General features: G+C 37.0%; 1 protein-coding gene across 1 annotated transcript; it reads right to left on the bottom strand.

Moving 5' to 3' along the window:
- Positions 1–5,559: 5,559 nt before the first annotated feature.
- tbc1d13 (TBC1 domain family, member 13) lies at positions 5,560–21,457 on the bottom strand. The gene is made up of 12 exons (XM_059358118.1): positions 21,361–21,457; positions 19,238–19,311; positions 19,113–19,153; positions 18,000–18,061; positions 17,053–17,152; positions 16,530–16,612; positions 16,240–16,399; positions 14,619–14,829; positions 14,369–14,532; positions 10,508–10,668; positions 10,360–10,417; positions 5,560–9,443 (listed from the first exon to the last, which is right to left on the bottom strand). Exons 1-12 carry the CDS (start codon positions 21,381–21,383, stop codon positions 9,378–9,380), a joined length of 1,203 nt encoding a protein of 400 aa, XP_059214101.1. The 5' UTR covers positions 21,384–21,457; the 3' UTR covers positions 5,560–9,377.
- Between the last annotated feature and the right edge of the window lie 1,266 nt (positions 21,458–22,723).

The following is a 22,723-nucleotide window of genomic DNA, read 5'->3' on the forward strand; positions in this document are numbered from 1 at the left end:
GTAATAATATATTTAGAATATATATTTGTATTATTTTTCTTTTTCATATCTGTACATGGATCTACATACATTCAATGTATTGAATGGTAGTATGGTATTAGTACTTTTACTGAAGTAAAGTATGTGAATTATTCTTCCACCACTGCTCCTATAGTATGTTATAATAACTACTCCTGTTTCATTAACCTAATACATTATTATAACCATTATGGGTAGTAATAGTAGTTATAGTCAGTGGTGGAAAGTAACTAAGCACATTTACTAAGTACAATTTGAGGTACTTGTACTTTACTTGAGTATTTCCATTTACTTCTAGAGGCACATATTGTACTTTTAGGTTGAGATTTAACATAAAAAACATGGTCAATTTAAAGGGATTAGACTTTTTTTTAAAATTCAACCTCATAACAGTATATTAAAAAGTTAAAATGAGCCCTATCTGGACAACCGCTTACATAATGCATCAATAATAATAATAATAATAATAATAATAACGTAATAATATATTTGGAATATATATTTGTATTATTTTTCTTTTTTATATCTGTACATGGATCTACATACATTCAATGTATTGAATGGTAGTGTGGTATTAGTACTTTTACTGAAGTAAAGGATGTGAATTCTTCTTCCAGCACTGCTCCTATAGTATGTTATAATAACTACTCCTGTTTCATTAACCTAATACATTATTATAACCATTATGGGTAGTAATAGTAGTTATAGTCAGTGGTGGAAAGTAACTAAGTACATTTACTAAGTACAATTTGAGGTACTTGTACTTTACTTGAGTATTTCCATTTACTTCTAGAGGCACATATTGTACTTTTAGGTTGAGATTTAACATAAAAACATGGCCAATTTAAAGGGATTAGACTTTTTTAAAATTCAACTTCATAACAGTATATTAAAAAGTTAAAATGAGCCCTATCTGGACAATCGCTTACATAATGCATCAATAATAATAATGTAATAATATATATAAAGAAAATATATTTGTATTATTTTTCTTTTTCATATCTGTACATGGATCTACATACATTCAATGTATTGAATGGTAGTGTGGTATTAGTACTTTTACTGAAGTAAAGGATGTGAATTCTTCTTCCACCACTGCTCCTATAGTATGTTATAATAACTACTCCTGTTTCATTAACCTAATACATTATTATAACCATTATGGGTAGTAATAGTAGTTATAGTCAGTGGTGGAAAGTAACTAAGTACATTTACTAAGTACAATTTGAGGTACTTGTACTTTACTTGAGTATTTCCATTTACTTCTAGAGGCACATATTGTACTTTTAGGTTGAGATTTAACATAAAAAACATGGTCAATTTAAAGGGATTAGACTTTTTAAAAATTCAACCTCATAACAGTATATTAAAAAGTTAAAATGAGCCCTATCTGGACAACTGCTTACATAATGCATCAATAATAATAATGTAATAATATATTTAGAAAATATATTTGTATTAATTTTCTTTTTCATATCTGTACATGGATCTACATACATTCAATGTATTGAATGGTAGTGAGGTATTAGTACTTTTACTGAAGTAAAGGATGTGAATTCTTCTTCCACCACTGCTCCTATAGTATGTTATAATAACTACTCCTGTTTCATTAACCTACTACATTATTATAACAATTACGGGCAGTAATAGTAGTTATAGTCAGTGGTGGAAAGTAACTAAGTACATTTACTAAGTACAATTTGAGGTACTTGTACTTTACTTGAGTATTTCCATTTACTTCTAGAGGCACATATTGTACTTTTAGGTTGAGATTTAACATAAAAAACATGGTCAATTTAAAGGGATTAGACTTTTTAAAAATTCAACCTCATAACAGTATATTAAAAAGTTAAAATGAGCCCTATCTGGACAACTGCTTACATAATGCATCAATAATAATAATGTAATAATATATTTAGAAAATATATTTGTATTAATTTTCTTTTTCATATCTGTACATGGATCTACATACATTCAATGTATTGAATGGTAGTGAGGTATTAGTACTTTTACTGAAGTAAAGGATGTGAATTCTTCTTCCACCACTGCTCCTATAGTATGTTATAATAACTACTCCTGTTCCATTAACCTAATACATTATTATAACAATTACGGGCAGTAATGGTAGTTATAGTCAGTGGTGGAAAGTAACTAAGTACATTTACTCAATTTATAATTTTGAGGTACTTGTACTTGACTTGAGTATTTCCATTTATTGTAACTTTTTACTTCTACTCCACTACATTTAGAGGCACATTGTGCTTTTAGGTCGAGATTTAACATAAAACACATGATCATTTTAAAGGGATTAGACTTTTTTTTAATTAAACCTCATGACAGTATATAAAGTAGTTAAAATGAGCTGTGCCTTGAGAAAAATCAAACATCCCTTCCATAAATGCATCAATACAAATAATATTATATTATATTAAGAATATATAAATCTGAGTGGGTTCATTCTGCATAACGAGTACTTTTACTTTTCATACTTTAAGAACATTTTGATGATGATATGTAAGTACGTTTTGTATGCAGGACTTTTACTTGTAGTGGAGTATTTTCACAGTGTGGTATTAGTACTTTTACTGAAGTAAAGGATCTGAATACTTCTTCCGGCTCTGGTTGTAGGTGGGTTTGGTTGGGTGGATTGGGTTCTAATTGTCGTTTATCCTTTTATGCAAATAAAGTTTGTGCCAAACTGTTTCAATATGGTTTATACTGTGTTGTTATTCTTTGGATCCTTACTTGTAGGCAAAATTATAGAAAATACTTTTCTCAGGGTCCAGGTAAGTAATTTTCCAAAGCACTGGCAGTCTCAGGCTGTCTAAAGGGCAGGGGTGGAAAAAAAGAAAAGAAAAGGGATACCATTTGCATGTGGTGGGGCACCAGTGGCACTGCATCACCTCTTCAGAATTTTAAGCTCATACAAGGGGGCACTGCATCACATTTTCTCCATTTAAGGGCACCCGAGGGCACTTTATCTGATCCACATAGTCAGTCAGTCAGTCAGTCAGTCACATACAGACGTGTGTGTAGGACTGCCCTCCGGCGATCAGCCAAAAACATGATATGAGTGAGGAAAGATCTGATCAGGCCCTGACTAAAAACAGCTGTCTGAGTGGCTTGTTGTTAATGAGACAGTAGGTGGCACTGCTTACTCACAACAGGTCATTTGTGCTTTTTGAGTGTCATACTGTATGTTCCTAATATGCAAACAAATTACTCCAAGTAATTTAGATACAAGATTATAAGCAAAAAACAAATTCTGTGAGTGATCAAAAATATTAAGCCAGATAACAACCTCAAAATTGTATTTAAGTGTACAACTTTTAAGTGTGAACAAACTCAAACCAATTGTTCAAATGATATAAGAAAGAAAAAAATATATATTAGAGAGGGGGTTTCTTTTGGCATGTACTCACACATTATATACTCTAATACATTATTAGCTGGCTCAATGCCAAAGTCTTCAAAATGCACAATTATTATACTTCTTGGAATAAGTTAATGATTGAAAACCAAATGTTTTTAAATATAAACTGTCTCTTGGCTGGCTCCATAGATTGCAGTTGTTGAGATTTCAGCTGTAGGGAGGTCTTCTCTGGAAAATAATGGGACTCGAAAAACCTGTATCTCTTAAGTATATGTACTATATATTATAGAGAAGTAGAAAAATAGCCAAATATATTTTAAAAAAATATGCAGACATTATTATAGTATTGCCAATCAAACTTACTTGTTTGTACTGTAACAAATCAGCCACGTACCAAGGTTATAATAGTTTTGGATTTTCATTAGTTTTAGTTGTGATTTCGTTGGCAATTTTTATTTTCAAATTCAGTTAGTTTTAATTCGTTTTTTAGAGTGAGTTTGCTAGTTTTAATTAAGTTTTTTTGGGGGGAAAATGCTTAGTTTTAATGTTAGTTTTAGTTTTTTGTAATGGGCTATTTGTTGGGTGCGAGATAAAAAAACACATTTTATTTGTATTTTTTATTATTACAAATGTAGATTTCTTTAAAGTTGCTTCAAACTTTGTGTCTTTAAAAATGACTTAAACATGTTTTTTCTGTCTTAAAGGAAAGTGGAACAAAGAGTCACTGAGTTATATTTGATTTAAAGCCCCCCTCCCTGGCTTTTTATTTTGATTCATTTCATTTAAGGTTATGATTTTATGATTAATTTTGAGTTTGGGGAAAAAAATCGATTCAGCATAGTATGGCAATATTTTGCGTGGCGATATATCGTTTCATGGCCGCCGAGTATCAATATTAGGCGTTTCGCCGGCTGTCAGTGTTTTCCCCAAGGCCGTAGTGGGCTCACTTTTAGGAATATACTGGAGATACTGGTATCATACGAAACTAGGAGATCTAAGGAATCATGTCGGAATATAACGCTGCAAAGTTCGGCTATTTTTTATGTTTCATTCAGAAACATTGACAGCAGTGAAGCTTGTTGTTTGTGAAAGTTTGATAAAATGCTGCAGTTGTTGTCGTCCATACATGTTTGATATCAGTTCAGTTCAGTTTGACTGAATACTTTGTTGGTCAGTCTGTGGGTTTGACTCTCATTGTGGAGAAATAAAAAGACTGAAGTGAGATGAATAACCTGAGAATTTTCTCTTATTGGACAAAACAATTCTTGATTAAATTTGATTTTGTAAACACAAAATGCAGTTAAACAGTTAAATCGCAATATATTGTATCACAATACTCACCATATCGCACAATGCTTAAAATCGCAATAATATTGTATCGTGACTCAAGTATCAGGATAAAATCGTACTGGGGGCCGATACACTGATTCACACCTTGAGTAATTTGTCTTTTTGGATGTTGCTTGGAACATTATGTTCTGTGACATTTCCTCATCAGCTTCCGTCTGACGACACTGCTATTGAGGAAGCTCAGATCTCTGGACATGTGTAGTAAGATGCTGCAGATGTTTTATCAGTCTGTGGTGGTAGTGTGTTGTTTTATGCTGCAGTCTGCTGGGGAGGCAGCATCACACACAGAGATGAAGGCGGTTGGACAGACTGGTCTAAAGAGCTGGTTCTGTGGTTGGAGCCAGGTTGGACACACTGGAGGAGGTGGTGGAGAGATGACCTGTCAACATGTTCCAGGCCATCCTGAAATACCCAGATCATCTGCTACACAAAACCTTTATGGGCCAAAAAAACAGCAGTGGAAAGGGGACAGTGCAATTTCATAAAACACATGATTGTACATGGTTAAAAAAGCCAGAGTTAGCCAGAAGGCTAGTTTTCATCTGTAGTCCCCTGGCCATGATGTAAAAAAGCAGAGAATTATGAAACAAAAACAAACGGAAAAAAAAAAAAAAAAAAAAAAAAAATACACTGTGGATACTTTACCTGAGTCTCTCACACCTGACCTGACCTAGCCCCGCCTCCTTATATCAGCCAGGATGCTCTGTGGTAGAGCCTCGCTTTCACTAATCCTGGATTTCTGATTTCTGCTTTTGGAAAATGTAGAGGTGCAAACAAAAACAATGAGATGTTCCAGAAAATGAGTAACGGAGCCTGCAAGAGATGTATACCATCTTTAATTTTTAATGCACATCTGAAAACATAAAATCATATTTACAAATCTTAACACTGGCGACATTACAAAATGTACTTACAAAATTGGAACCATGCAAATAACTGACATAGGACAGAGTATAGTTAACGTCACTCCCCAACACACACGCACACACACATACTAGGATAGAAATAAATACACATTAAAAAGAGAAGGATGTGGATGCCATCAATTAGTAACAGTCTCTCCGAAATGTTCACCAAACAGATAGATAGATAGAAAAATGCCTTCAAATGCAGAATGTCTTTTTTTTTGGTCTTGCTTGCTTTTTCAGTGGTTGGATATAGACAACGAGCTAAATACACTGGAACAAGTTGTTAAGGACTGATTATTTTTATCTGTCGATTTCAAGTAAAAAGAAACTCTGCACGGAGCAGGACGACGTCTTATTTGTGGGGAAAGGGTCCTTTAGTTGCCTTTTTTTCATAATCATATCCAAATCTGCCCTCCTCTTTGACTCACTGTGATTAAAACTTATGGAACATTTGAGAATGAACCACCTTCAGTGAATGTGATCATTTCATACAAAGTTATAGAACTGAAACCATTTCTTTTAATGCTGGAGAATCCAGTGCGTCTCCATACCCTTTGTCCAAAATAAGCTTAAGAAGAATATGCACTTCTGACATAAATAAAAGCGATTAAAAGATTAAATAAAACTGGTAAAAGTGAACAGGGATTCAACAAACACAACCCTCAACAATATTAATGATTTTAATAGTGTCTTTTCATTAGGGTGGTAAGACATCTTTGGAAGCAGAAAAAACAGACTTTTTAATGCTCCATCCGATTTCTAAAGAGTGTATATAAAGATAATAAAAAATGATGCATTACAGAAATACTTCAGTTTCACACGAACGCTCGTATGTGAAATTCCTGCACTTTATACAAGATGAGATGAGTCAGTTACAGTGACCTTCTCAGCAAGAACTTCAGTTATATTCTTGTTCATATTAACGTGGGGAAGCATATCAGCACCAACCTACATAGAGTGCCTTCATATGAGTAATATGCATCGAATGATTCAAAAGGCCATAATATCATCAACAGATTTCTGAGACAACTTAGTGTCCATTTCCCTGTGGTTATCCTTAAGACTGGATATTACAACACTGGCAAACTTCACTTTGAACATACATATTTACATTCAAATATTCTCATAGACTCAATCAAGCCATGGCCAGTCACATGGATCATATAGTCGGTGCACGCCATGAGATAAAACCCTAAGAGAGATGAGAGTCTTTGTGAAACTGTGCTGGTGAGAACACTGAACATTATCTGGCTCTATAGCAATTTTGTTTGGCTGATGCCACACTGTTGTCAAAAATGAACCATTTTTGACCACTTGAGTATTGAAGAATACCTCCAAACTACCACCAAGGCCTTGAGGAACACCATAGATCAATCCATGCTGTGATTGGCGATCAAAAACCTTCAACATGTGAAGCTTTCTAAACAAATAGCATATTTCAGTGATTGGATGGCAAGCACTTCTGTTATGGGAATTGCTTAGAAACTTTTTGTCCATGAACTTTAAAAACCATCATCTTCTGAATGCTCCAGGTCTCTAGTTTGTGGTAGTAAAGTTTCACGAGGCTGTGGTTAACCCACAAAAGATTAAAGCAAAGTTTAAAAGCTTTCCAGTGATAGCAAATTTATGCAAAAAGACTGTTAAGGGACCCCAGGATACATGAATACTGAAATTCATTCACATAGCTTGAGCTGAGAGGTCAAAGGACCCCTTTGGCTAAATTTTGATGAGGAAAAAACTGGTATGGACATTTTCAAACTTTGGAGGTTTATTTAACCCTTGGTAAGCATGCCATGGAACCAATGGATGCCTTAGGCTGTACAGTTTAATCTGGGAACACCAGCCATCCTGGCAGTCTCAATAACCAAAGGTATTTTTCAGTGTTTGGATGGCAAGCACTTTTGTTATTGGAATTGCTGAGAAACTTTTTGTCAATAAACTTTGAAAAAAAACATCATCCTCTGAATACTCTCGTATTCATGAGGCTGTGATTATCCTACAACCCAATTTATGCAGTGCCAAGACTGTTATGGGTCAGCAGCATACATATATAATTAAAATGATTCACATATCGAGCTGAGACTTCAAAGGAGATCTATAGGCACCATGTGGGTCAGGATATCATGTTGGGAAGTTGACGTAATGCTGCAAAAATGCGGCTTTTTTTATGTTTCATTCAAAAAACGTTCAGAGCAGTGAAGCTTGTTGTTTTTGAAAGAAATGTTTTTGATAAAATGCTGCAGTTGTTTTCGTCCATATATGTTTGATATCAGTTCAGTTCAGTTTGACTGAATACTTTGTTGGTCAGTCTGTGGGTTTGACTCTCATTGTGGAGAAATAAAAAGACTGAATTGAGATGAATAGACTGAGAATTTTCTCTTATTGGACAAAACAATTCTTGACTGAATCGCAATATATTGTATCTCAATACTCACCTTTTTGCAAAATGCTTAAAATCACAATAATATCGTATTGTGACTCAAGTATCAGGAGAAAATCGTATCGTGGGGCCGATATGCTGATTCACACCTCTAGCTAGTACAGAGGATTGAAAAGTATCAGGCATCAACATGTGGCAATGAATGGGCACATGTCTTAGACGGCTGCTTGTGTAAACATCTTTGAAGATTTCAGAATTTTGTAATTATTCTTTTGTAATTATTGAAAAACATTGTTCGTTAATGTTCTGGTACGGTATCAGACTGCACCAATATTGGTACATTTTAAACAATATCCAACGTAATTACTGTAGAAACCAGCAGGATTCCAACTCAGAGCTAACCTTTTAAAATATATACATTCTATGAAAATAGTGTACAAACTGGCTAGTCCCAATCACTGGCTCTAGAGTATTGTAATGAAGCTACCATATTGATAATTGGGGGAAAAAGCTCAGCAAATAATGTTCAGTGTGAAGAGCACCAACATAATTCCATCTGAAGGTTCTTACTTTGTTCCGTCAAAGTAAAATGACTTTACAAGGACATTCATCACATGAGGCTTGTTGAGACGTAATGCTCAAGAAAGAATGATTTGTGTTACAAATAAAAAATTCAATAGGCCAAACCTGTCTCTTCATAATTATGTTTTTCCAGACAACAAATGTACCTGGAAATACTGTTCCTGCTTCACATAATTAAATAGGTAAGGCAAATATGTGTCGTTCATAAAAAATGTTTAACTTCTAAAAAAAAAAAAAACAACTTAAAAGACAAACATGCACTATTGCTGAACCCGATGAAACCTTTGCTGGATCTATCTACATACATGTTGCAGTGGCTCTGTTGTTTAACATTTCTGGTAATGACGAACTAAAATGTGTAGTGTAGGACTAATTCTGGCTCCCTCTCCCTCAGATGTGCAGTGCAATCATCGTTAGTCTCCATGGGAGAGATGGCTGTGAGAGGAGGAGGAGGGCCATGTACCAAGGTGGCCTTTTCCAACAATGCATCAAAAATGAAGTGGCATCTTCTCCTCCTCACTTCAAGAAAGAAAAAGTTTCAGCTTGTCCTCAAAAGTTTCAAGGCAGTCCCCAGCGAGCAATCATCAAACATTGAGTTAAAAAGTGAGCAGAGTGCTGGGTTTTTACCAACACACCTGTCCAAAGTCTTCATCGAACGACTCCTTCCACGATACATGTTTGACATGACAATGTTTTGTAAGGGTTAAACTCTCACCAATCACATCTGAGCAGGAAGGCTGAAGAAGAAGAAGAAGAAGTGGACAGGTTAGGAGTTATCCCGCAGATCTTTGGCCTTAGTCAGGATGGTGTGGACATCTGAGATGGGATAATCCTGAAAAAGAAAAAAGAAAAAATCACTGAGTGAATCAGTTCTGGTAAGACATTCATCTGCACCATATGTTCAAATATTAAGGTTTGGGGTATTCATGTTTCAGGTTGTGTTAGGCCCGGGCGATTATATGATCGCAATTAGTGATTGCGAGAAATTTCAGGTCGATTACGGCGATCAGCTGTGAGCATATTTACTCGATCAAACATGTCAGAAATGTGCGTGACAACAGCCAATCAGAGTCGACCTTTTCCTGCTCCACGTCTGTTTGTAAGTTGCCGGAGAAGTAAACAGAAATACCGAACGTGGAGCTAAATGCGGAGCTGAGGCCAGAGAAATAGATGTCAGCCATGACTTGGATCAATAAACCAGGAGGAACAGGTGAATGTTGGGAAAGAGAAAAGTAAATTACAATCTATCCGCCACTGTATCGAGAGAAAAGAACTCCTGAAGACCCAGCTCTTCGGAGAGTGCCTTCTCTCGTAGTACTACACGACAATTCTACTCCTTCAAAATTTGTCACTAGCATTTATTGCTGCACTAACGGCTCATACTTCAATTGTTTCCCTTTACTGTAAGTCGCTTTGGATAAAAGCATCTGCTAAATGACTAAACGTAAATGTAGAAAACTAACAGTCACAGCACGGCAATTCACACACAGGTATGGTGCATTCAATAGTGTTGGACGGGCTATGGTGCGTTCAAGGGCGTGGGACATATGAAAACTTATAGAGAAACAAGTTATTACTGAATTTGAAGATTTTTTCTATGTTCATCTTATTTAATTTGCTTTGTTATTTACTTTGTATGTTAATAATATATTGAACTAATCTCATAATGGAGATCGGACGATATGAAAAAATACATCGATTTTTGGCCATATCGCCCAGCCCTACATTGTATTATATAAAAGCCTTACCTGTAGTAATCTCATATTCACCGTGAAGTCTCCTGCCAGGAGGTTCTCTCGGATTAGTCTGTTAACAGGAGAAGTCGACAGAAAGCGTGATTCACATGAAGGAAACCAACAATCAGGAGTTACAGGGAGCGAAATGTCAAAGTCTCACATGAGCATGGCACAGCAGACCAGGATGAGGAAGTGGAATCTGTCCTGGTCAGAAAACAGGGTGTCCCAGATACGGATGACATCTGGCAGGAGGAACTCCTGAGATAACAACAGGGTCAGCCACCGGAATGTGAAATACTGGGGTTTGATGTTCTGCTCTTCCTGCGTGGACAGAAAAAAGTAGAGGAAAAGAGCCTTGATCACATCTCTGCTGCTTAAAAAAAAGACACAAGCCTGTCCTTTCACATGCTCAGACTGTGCCTCCTTCTCTTTCTACTCTCACCAATTGCAAACTTCAAAAATAGCTTACCTGTATACAGCTAAGTCAGAAATAACAGAAGATTTGTATTACAGGTCACAGAGTGTTTTGGTTTGGGTGGTTGCGGCTGCAGCAGAAAGGACAGAACGAGCTACAGGAGGTCTGTCACGTCAAAACGAACAGTGGACAGATGTGTGCGGTGTTGACCAGTGGGCCCCAGCACTGGTGTTTCTACAGACATCCCTCTGAAACACAGCCCACAAAGCTGCCATGCCCCTGGTTAAATGGACCCACACAGTGTGGGGTATCGCAGCCCTGCTGCTGCTGTAAGCCAGGGAGATAGCCTCCACAATCCAGTTGGGAAGCTACTGTTTAGACAGTCCTTTTCCCTTGTCCGGATTGGGGAAACAGACAAACAACTGGTCACATATACGCAGAAGGAGGGGACATAAGCTGTAGAGCTCCAAGGCCACAGAAGTACCTGCTGCTGGGATGGTGTCTAGGCAGGTATTACCTAACGCTGGAGCCACTCAAAGAGAACCAGGTTCAAAAAGGGTTGGCATAGACAATGCATGAAGGTTGCTGACCACACTCGCATTGACAAGTCAAAGCACGTGTTGGGAGTCGAGGATCCATGCTCGACATCAATTCATAAAAGCCAATATGACCTCATTGAAGACAAGGAGAGACCGCTATACAGTGACAAGACAGCGTTAAAAGAGCACTGCCATTTACAGGCATGGATGCCTCCAGTAGATGATAACCTTGCACTGTATATTACTGGTGCCACTCCCATAGTCCCTGGCATGGAGGAACCACTTCTCCTGTCTGAGAGAGGACACCCTGCAGAGAGAGCTGCCAGGGCCGTGCTCCATGCAGACTGATATTCTCAGATTGCGCCAGCCACCAGGGGGCTACCAGTGTTCAACAGTTAACTGAAAAATGTTGAAATGCTCCTTTAGATTGATTGTTTGTGATGTCACAGCCGCTTGGGCGTAAGTTATGATTAAGCAGCCTAAAGAGCAACATAGTTTTTTGACGGTACTTTCATGATTGAATCTTGTAACTTTGTTTTTGCTTTTTCAAGTAAAGATTTTTGAACAGTTACCTGGTCAGAAGATTCATTACCAGTCAAACTTATTGCTGATGGTTTTGCTTAATAGTGGCAGTAAATAAGATTGTTGGACAGATTGCCGCTACAACCAGAATTGGGAGCAGAAACTGCTGACACACCCTCTCCAGAACTGGAAGAATCGGTTCCCCTTGGGGAAATGCATACAAGTGTGTTGGGCCAAGGTGTGACAGCCAGCGCATCAACCCCCAGAGGCGCGTGCCAACATGGAAAAGAAATGGCTAAAGACACCTTTAGTGGGGCTCTTGGACAGTGAAAAACACTGGAAAAACTAGCTTTGGTCCCGTGATATGGGAGAGAGTTATGAGCACCAACATTGGGGGCCACATTCGTGTGAACGGACTGACTGATGACCCAAACAGAACTTCCTCATGAGGTGCGTTTCCACTATAGTCGATTACCTGGAATGAGGCGGGTCTCCCTCGCCGAAACGCCCCTAATTTGAATGTGAGCCGTCCCTAGTGGCTGTTTGACCGGCCGTTTTTCTCCCCTGAAAAAAGCCTGGTTGCTGACTGGATAGACCGCTAAGCGGCTTGTGACGTAGTACTCGACGCCACAACACGCTGCATTTTTAAAAGCCGGCAAAGTAGCAAATGTGACATCTTGATCTAAACTGTCGCTAATCGATTACGCAATGATAAAAAAAAAAAAAACTTCACCTCCGGAGTCCCGTAAATCCCTCTGGGGCCTTTTTTTGTTATGGATGAACACCATTTGAGAGGGCGTGGCCTGAAACTTTCCCTGCGGCCACTGCCGACACACCCTCTCCAGAACTGGATGAATTGGCTCCCTTGGGGGAAATGCAAGTGTGTTGGGCCAAGGTGTGTCAGCGCATCAACCCCCAGAGGCAAAAGAAGAGGCGGTGAGAGAGAATTCGGCGCTGAAATGCTTGCACATGTCACAACCAAAACTGTACCAACAGCAATACCAGCTGTAAAATCGCCAGTTTGCATCCCTTTGTGGTCAGACTGATGTGCTTATTGAATACATCTTCAGCATGAGAAAAGAAAACTACTGGCTCAGGGCCAGCAAGCGTTTCCACAAGTTACAGAAAGCACTCAAACTGGGGGCCACATCACATGGATTCTCATTATCATTTCCACAAAATGCACTGTACTCTATTTGTCTGACAGATGAAACTTCACAATTTTCACTGGAGGCACCTTTATTTGGGCCCTGGAAAAGTGAAAGACTTCGAGAACACTAGTTTTGGTCCCTTGATAACAATTGAGAGCACCTCCTTTAGCTCTGGTCCCATGACAAATATGCAGAGCACCAAAATTGGGGGCCACATCAGTGATAATGGACTGACTGATCACCCAAACAGAACTTCCTCATGGTGAGCTGCCAGCCTCAGCTGCAGCCAGCTAGCACTCATGGAAGACTCCAACTCACCCTTGGCAAAACCCTCCTCACACACTCCAAGCAGTCAGTCCAGTTACCAGCGTTGACTTCGACCAAAAGCTTGTAATCACCTGACTCAGTTGAAGCTGCATCTTTCCCCCCGAAATGAGGTGGAAGTCTCACTATATGGTACTGAATAAAGCTTTCTTTTTCTATTTTTATGAACATAAAGGATGGCTAGTTTCCCTGTGGTTTGCTAACCACCATCTGGAATCACCACAGCAAACAAAAGGACCAAATATTTAACTCAATAAGTAATAAAAATATATGCATCTGTGACCTACTATTTTACATCAATCGCCCCCACATAGATACCAATGACCAGTTTCAGGTAATAGAACCCTGATCTCGATTACATCAAAGTCAAAGTTTATTAACCGGTTGGAAGCCCCCTCTTCAGCCAGTGAATACCTGTGGGGTGGACATGGAGGTGGTGCCAAGTTCTAAGTATCTAGGTGTTTACCTGGATAATAAGTTGGACTGGTCCCTAAACACAGACGCTCTCTACAAAAAGGGGCGGAGCCGCCTCTTTTTCTTCTTGAAGCTCAGATCTCTGGACATCTGTAGTAAGATGCTGCAGATGTTTTATCAGTCTGTGGTGGTAGTGTGTTGTTTTATGCTGCAGTCTGCTGGGGAGGCAGCATCACACACAGAGATGAAGGCGGTTGGACAGACTGGTCTAAAGAGCTGGTTCTGTGGTTGGAGCCAGGTTGGACACACTGGAGGAGGTGGTGGAGAGATGACCTGTCAACATGTTCCAGGACATCCTGAAATACCCAGATCATCTGCTACACAAAACCTTTATGGACCAAAAAAACAGCAGAGGACGGCTCCTCTCTCTCTGTTGCAGGACGGAGAGATTCAAAAGATCCTTCTCTCCTACAGCCATCAGGCTGTCTCATTCTAACAGAGATTCTACCAGACTAACTGAATTTACCCTCTGGGATGAATAAAGTAATTTTGATTTGATTTGATTTGATTTGAAAGTTTCCTTCATGTGGCATCCCGACTAGAAAGCAGTTAAAAACATGCCTGTAGCTCCCTAAAAGCCGCAGCCTTGACCGTACCAGCTTGAGATAGAGCTCCAGGTCCTTGTCTTTGAGCATGGAGTAAACACTCTCCATCTTGTAGGTGATGCCGCACTGAGAGTCGTCCAGGCTCTTGATGAAGTTGTCTCTGTTCTCTGACATCAGGTTGGTGAAACAGAAGAATGTATCTGCTTCGGCGTGCTCTGGAAAAATAAGAAGACCGGGATCACAACATGCTCATGTGTATCTCCTGTGCGTGAAAAATCTCAAATATTCAAATGACACCGACCTTTCCACTGGCTGTTGGGGTCAGTGGCGAAGGTGTAGTAAATTGGTCCAACTATCTCGTTCATGCCCTGCACGTAGGCGATCCCAGGGTTGAGCTTGGCGTAGATGAAGAGGATCCTCTCCACCACCTCCCAGTGGGCTTCACTTCCATTAGGCAGCACCTCATACTCGTTTGATGGATACAGATTCAACTCCTTTCCAGGGGAGCTGACCTGGGAGAGCACATTCAGTTTAACCATAAAGCGTTGGCATTGCCTGCAAAAACTGTATATTATAAAGCAGCAGAGTTTGTTTTACACAAAGATATTCAAGTAGTAGTTCCTCTTTTAAACTCATGCTTAAATCACATTTCTAATTTTAGAAAATTCAGTGGTTTGTCTGTTTTCTTTCACACCACAAACAAAATGCACCATAGTCTGTTTCAGACTCTCCTTTTCACTTGGTCATGGCCAAACAGTTTGGTCACACTGGGGATGGGAATAATTAAATGATGATCAATTAATGGTCGTTAGGAATTTGGTCAATCATGTGAATTAAAATCGATCTGTGTATTTTTTTAATTTTTAATTTTATCTCTGACTTTGTATCAGTATACTGTATCAAACCTTGCTAGCATGAGTTACTGAGTTTAATTTGATCCAAAACTTATTTAAACACAAAATACATCTTAATATGAAGATTACTGTGAAAACTAACCTCATGCCTCTTCGAGGGCTAAAACATAAAACATTGAACTCCTTGACGTTATCTTTACAGTTTAATCTCAGTTGATTTAATTTAACGATCGACAGGATCAAGTCTCTTTTTGTCCTTTCAAAATAAAAGCGTCCGTTATCAAAACAGGCTTTTGCATACTACTCTATATACATCTTATTTTGCCCATGTATGCATGCAGTGATTAAACAATTAATTGATCGTTAACGTAGACATAGATAGTCGAGTTGGCAGGTTTCTTACAAACGCCCATCTCTAGTCTGTACCAGGGGGACTGTGCAGATCAGATGGAGTTTGTTAACTTGTTACTCCTCCGGGGAACTACAGAAAAGTAGTTCCCCGGTATTTTTAGTTTATACTTAGGCCTGCCACGATAATCACTATATCAACTTATCGTTCGATATATAAAAATAGACACAATAATTTTTTCTGGACTCAATATATTGACTTTTTGTGCTTTTAGTGTTGTGTTTAAAGTTATGCTGCAAATGTTTGACAGGCAGAATGATTTGCCGGAAAAAAAACTATATTTCCCAAGCGGCCATTCCAGCTGTTTAGATGTTATTTTAATAATAAAATATTAAAATTGCATTATTACTATTAATATTATTATTTTCCACATTCGAGTTCCAATGTTAAATATTCTCAAGATTTAAAAAAATCTATGCTGTGGAAGAGGATTTACTTTTTATGTTTTAATATCGTTATAAAGCTAAAACAACATCAATACAACAATACTATCGTTTATTGTTTATTTCTGGGAAAATATATCGTCCTAAAAAATGTGCTTGAGGCCCTGAGGATGAGTGTAGCGGGTGTGAGGACCTAAATGAAGCAGTTCAGGTAGGCGGGAGCTGTGCCATTTGCTGTTTTGCAGGTTAGAGACAGTTTAATTAACAGTCACTTACGTTGGTGACTCCACTGCGGTTGCGGTTTACAGTCTGAGCTTTCAGGGTGGTTTGCTCAACTCGTCGACGCAGCGTCTCGTAATCGTTCTGAGGGTCCAGGATGAGTTGACAAGGATAATCTGTAGGACGCTGGAAGAAGGCCATGTCTGGGTACAGCCGTCTGCAGATACGACAAAAACACACCGGTTGTATTTTACCTTGTGTGTTAAAGAATGGCTGCGTCCTACATCCTATTGAGAACAAACTGATACATCTAGAACAGATCTGGAATAGTTTTGTGGAGGTCCTACCTTACATCTTTGTCGATTTGTAGTAGAATTTCATTATCTTTAAAGTAGTTATTCCACCGGCTGTCGGGGTTTGGATTTAGAGGCTGGAAACATATCAGGAGGAAACATTAAAGCAGCTACAAGGAACTTTTCATTTAGTGATCCCTGAGCACCTGGTGGCTGATTTTTATTTATAGGAGACTTGAAAATAATTGAAACATTTCCTATATATTTTTCAGTATTTTGTCATATCTTCAAGAATATTGTAACTGCAAAAATACCAAGAAATATTGTGATATTATTTTAAAGCCATATCGCCCACCCCTAAATATATAGTACAGTAGTATATATAGGCACAATGAGAACACATTAAAGCAGCTAAAAGGAAGTTTTCGTTCAGTGATCCCTGAGCACCTGACTTTTTTTTTTTTAGTTTTTTACTTTTACTGCAGCAGGGTTCAGTTCTCAAGCCCAGGTGCTCAGCCATCATTTAAGTTTCATCCTGCTGTGGAAAAGAAGAAACAGCAGAACAAGAGAGACTCACATGGTCCTCCATGGTCACATCTTCTCTGGAAAGGCCAAAGTTGGCTTTGGCAATGCCAGGCTGGATGATCATTTCTTTTAGGAACTGAGAGTAAACCTCCCTGTAAGACACAGGGGACAGAATTGATAAAAAGCGGTGGTAACAAAAATGTACGGAGAGTTATTTTAATACTTCAAATAAATTACACAGACACTCATTAAAAGTACTGCCAAGACAATCGGTTGATGAATCACTATAAACACTGTACATTGTATATAATGTTCCTAAAGTTTTTATTACATTTTTGTTTTCATTATTAATACGTTTTATATTTATACTTGTTTATATTGTAAATTATTACTTTATTATATATTTTTTATGTTTATTTGCTTATAATTTTAGTTTATACTTAATTACGAAAATTGCTCACAAGAGTTTAATTTAAGAGCTGATATATAAACATTTTCCTTGTTTTTTTTTTGATAACAACCAAAGTCATTATGAAGAAACCATGGAAAATGTAAATGTAATGTAATTTAACTCTTATCAGCTATTTTTGTTGTTATCATTATATTCGTCCAAACAAATGTACCTTTAGTTGTACCAGACATTAAAACGAACAAGAATTGAAGAAAACAAGGCTGGTCTAACTTTTTTTTCCATGACTGTATAAAGACACAATGAAAAACAGGGTGAAAACAGAATTAGAGGGAAGGGAATGGAGGAAACAATAGTAAAGGCAGTATCTTCACCAATAGAGACCACCACAACAAACAGCACCAGGCCTGCTGAGTCACAGCTGAAATGTTCTTTTTTAGCCAGCTAACAACATAAACTAATGTCATAAGCTGTGCTGATTGATAGCAGCTGATTTTGTGGTTACTAATGCCTAGTGACACACACAAAAATAAGGATCTCCTAATCAAATGTACATGTTCTTTGATTAAGTTATAACATGTTCTGCTTACCTCTGCTTTTTGAGGAAAGACTCCCATAGTGTCTGATCGGAAGGTAGATAATTCAGAAGGATCTGAAAAGAGAGCAAACAATCCAGTTACTCAACCGTGATGCAGCCACAGGCAACGCTGCTGGATGTAAACGCCATTGTTAGACCATCAACTGTTAGACCATTTTTAAAATGTCAACAGAGCCCCAACAACAGTCATTTACATTTACATGCTGGGGTTGAGGGGGGCTGGAGGTGATCTACACCCTGGACAGGTCTCCAGACTATCACAGGGCTGACACATAGAGACAGACAATCACGCTCTCATTCACTCCTACGGGCAATTTGGAGCCACCAATTAAAACAAAGCACAAACTGAGGAAGCTCCATCTCAACGTGGAGCAGTGAGGAAACACTGGAGGCAGCTTAGAAATTAATTAGATCAAATAAATAAAAATAAAGTAAGGTAAGATAAAATAAAAACAAAAGTAAATAATAATAATAATAATAAAAAATAGTAATAAAAAGTAATAAAGCTAGATAAAATAATAAATAATAATTAAAAAGAAAAGCATGATAAATATACGTACATATAGAGACTAATAAAAAATAGCAAATAAATAAATAAAAGAGAAGATTTTGTAACACTAGATGCATGAGCAGAAAAATATTTAAAAATGGAATATATATATATATATATATATATATATATATATATATATATATATATATATATATATATATAAGCAGTTTAGTTAAGTAGATTAGTGCACCTAAGAGGGGTTGCCCAATATCACTTGGAACACTTATAAGAGCAAACCTCAGCAAAAAAGGATTTCAAGGTAGGAATGTTAATAATTAACCATTTTACCATTAAACTAGTAGTGAAACTTTGCAGCTGTCCACCGAATTTTACATTCGGTGGACAGATTTCCAAGACTCAAATCTCCTGGACGGTGAACTAGGACTTTGCCTGCTTGTTAACTGTTAATGATCGGCTAACAAGGGTTAACTTTTGCTCAGAAGGAGAAAAAAAAAGTCAAAATGTGCATCCCTAGTTTAGGATAATAGTAGTTTTTCTTGCATGAAGCCAAATGGGTCATGCTCAAAAGTTAACGAAAACAACACAACTTACTTTCCAGCAAAGTGCTCGTATGCCTCCTTCAAATGGGATTCCTGTGTTAAATAAAGAACAGGAAGATCAGATACAACACTAATGTTTATCAGCACAACAACAAAAAATCAAGGTGTGAAGATTACCATTGAAGCACAGCTCCCTCAGTGTCTTTAAGTTGATGTTTTCTTCACTCAATGTCACTTTGAATTCCTGTATTCTGAAAAAAGAACCAAGATGACGAGACGATAAATATAAAGTATAAAGAAAGAAACAGGAGGTGATTAGTTTAGTTTAGACAAAAATAATGATAACAACAGAAAAAGTTGATAAGAGTTTAATGTCAGAGCTGATATCTAGACATTTCTCATGGTTTTCTTGGTGATGATTTTGATTATTATTAAGAAAACCATGGAAAAATGTCTAGATATCAGCTCGTAAATTAAACTCCTATGAGTTTTTTTTTTATATTATCATTATATTTGTCCAAACAAATGTACCTTTAGTGTCCATTTTTTAATCCTTCTCATCCTGCCTGTATACACCACTTAAAAAGTGTTTAAATTCCATGTTGGTATTTTTTTTTCCCAGCACAACCTCACCTATATGACCTAATAATTATTTATTTTTTATTCTGACTTAGTGGATCAACATTTTGAACCAAATAAAAACAAATAAAAACCAACATAAATGTGATCTTGTGATTGTGTGTGATCCTGTCATCCAACTCTGGATTTTATTCTAGTGTGACCATTTTATTTGAGTCTTGTTTGTTTAGCGTAACAATTTTGGTAATTTTGTGTATTTTTTAGTCATTTTGTGTCTTTTTGTGTCTCTTTTTTAGTTATTTTGTGTCTTTTTTTGGTAATTTTGTGTATGTTTTTAGTCCTAAATAAATATTTTTTATAATATTTTTTACTTTCAAAACACTATCTGCTCTACTGCTCAATAAAGTTAAAAATACATTTTAAATGTTGCAAATATAACATATAAGAGAGTTACATCCAGTTCTATCATTTTATACTAAATATATTTGACCTTGTCTCCAGTTTTACTTGGTATATCATCATCAAACTGAAACTGGCCTCATGGCCACCTCATGGCCTCCCAACCAAGTATTGAGTCATATAGATGGACATACTTTTCAGAGGCCAACATTTCCATATTAACTCTATGGAGTCTTGGGCTATTTTGGCTTTTTTTGGTCATTTTGTGTCTTCTTTGGTCATTTTGTGTCTTCTTTGGTCATGTTGTGTCTTTTTTTTGGTCATATTGTGTCTTTTTTTGGTCATTTTGTGTCTTTTTTTGGTCATTTTGTGTCTTTTTTCAATCATTTTGTGTCTTTTTTAGTCCTTTAGTCCAACATAAAATGTCACTTTGAATCTTTTTTTTACTTTTAAAACACTATCATGCTCAATAAAGAATTTTAAATGTTGCAAATGTAAACAAAGGTTGCAAATATAACATAAAAGAGGTTTACATCCAGTTCTATCATTTTATACTAAATCTATTTGAGCTTGTCTCCAGTTTTACTTGGTCTATCATCATCAAACTGAAACTGGCCTCATGGAGTTTACAGCCAGAACTTTAGAGGTAAATGTACAGTAGGGCTCCACGCTGCTTTGTTTTCTAGTCTGGATGTGATGAAGAAGTCTGAATGCTTTGGAGCTTTTGGAGACTCCAGAGGGTTAAAATGAACAAGAAACTTAAGAAAACAAGGCTGGTCTAATCATTTTTTCCATGACTGTATATAACTACCAGCAGAAACCTTGTCTTGTAACGTTTATTATCCTCATATGAGTCTGCAGTTTGCTGTGCTATGAAGTATTACAATTTACTTATTTTTTTCCTTAGCTAAGCAGCATTATTTAACTGTCACTGAGTGACATGTTTCCTCCTGTCAGCAGCAGAGGATCGTTGGATGATAGCAGCTGCGCTAAAGGAAGCGTGATGTGTCAGCTGATGTGCTAATGAGTCAGCTAGCCTAACGTTTAACACACAAATATAAGATTTAGTTGATGTTTTACATCACTTTTACAGCACATCAGAGGCTGGCTGTTTCTGACATGACATGTGAAGTCTTACTGCATGTATGAATTTAATGCCGAAAGCCTTAACTGAGCTTGTTTTTGATTAGCTCTGCTGCTGCTGTTAGCTCAACACTAAACTTAATATCAGTTTGTTGCAATTAGGCTGCGATAACAGAAGATGTTTTAGCGCCATTTTCTGACTGTCCACATGCAGTAATAAATATTAAGATGTGTCCCACCTGTTTTTGTATGCAGTAGACATGTCTGGACAGACGACGGGCTTCTTCTGTTTCTTTTCTTTCCTTCGTCTTCTCTTCTCTTCGTCTTCTACTTCCTCTTCTTCCTCTTCTTCATGGTTTGAACGGGGAAGGCATCTAGAGTTTAAGGTGCATTAGCGCCCCCTACCAGGCTGGTTGTGGAAGTTCCATCTAAACTCTCTGGAGTCTCCAAAAGCACCAAAGCATTCAGACTTCTTCATCACATCCAGACTAGAAAACAAAGCAGCGAACTCTAAAGTTCTGGCTGTAAACTCCATGAGGCCAGTTTCAGTTTGATGATGATATACCAAGTAAAACTGGAGACAAGATCAAATATATTTAGTATAAAATGATAGAACTGGATGTAACCCTCTTTCATGGGCAACCTTTGTTCACATTTGCAACATTTAAAATTCTTTATTGAGCATGATAGTGTTTTTAAAGTAAAAAAAGATTCAAAATCACATTTTATATTGGACTAAAGGACTAAAAAAAGACACAAAATGACAAAAAAGATACAAAATGATCAAAAAAGACACAGAATAACCAAAAAAGACACAAAATGACGAAAAAAGACACAAAATGACCAAAAAAGACAAAAATGACATAAAATGACCAAAAAAGACACAAAATGAGAAGACAGAATGACAAAAAAAACACAGAAAACACAAAAGGACAAAAAAAGACACAACATGACCAAAAAAGACACAAAAAGACTTTCAAAGACACGAAAAGACATGAAAAGGATTCAAAAATGGACAAAATAGCTCAAGACTCACCAAGAGTTAAAGTATCAAAAGTAAAAGTACTCTTTAAGCAGAATGGACCCAATCAGACTGTTATATATTATCCAAATATATTATTGTATTATTATTATTGATGCATTTATGCAAGCAGCATTTTAACTACCGTACTAAATATATTTATATGAGGTTAAATAAAAAAGACAAAGCATCATGTTTTTTATGGTAAATCTCAACCTGAAAAGTAACTAAAGCTGTCAGCTAAATGTAGTGGAGTAGAAGTATAAAGTTACACAAAATGGAAATACTCACGTAAAGTACAAGTACCTCAAAATTGTACTTAAGTACAGTACTTGAGTAAATGCACTTAGTTACATTCAAACACTGTACACGTTTAGCTTTATACTTACAGTACATTTTGATGCAGGACTTTTACTTGTAGTGGAGTAATTACACAGTATGAAATTAATACTTTAACTTAAGTAAGGGACCTGAATACTTCTTCCACCACTGCTTTTCTGAAACAGTGATAAATGCTGCTGTAATGCTGAACCGCCCGATGTACATGTTCTACTCTTTCTTTTCCACACAAAGATTGTTTC

This window comes from Centropristis striata, chromosome 19 (genome assembly GCF_030273125.1).
Source record: "Centropristis striata isolate RG_2023a ecotype Rhode Island chromosome 19, C.striata_1.0, whole genome shotgun sequence".
Classification (NCBI taxonomy): domain Eukaryota; kingdom Metazoa; phylum Chordata; class Actinopteri; order Perciformes; family Serranidae; genus Centropristis; species Centropristis striata.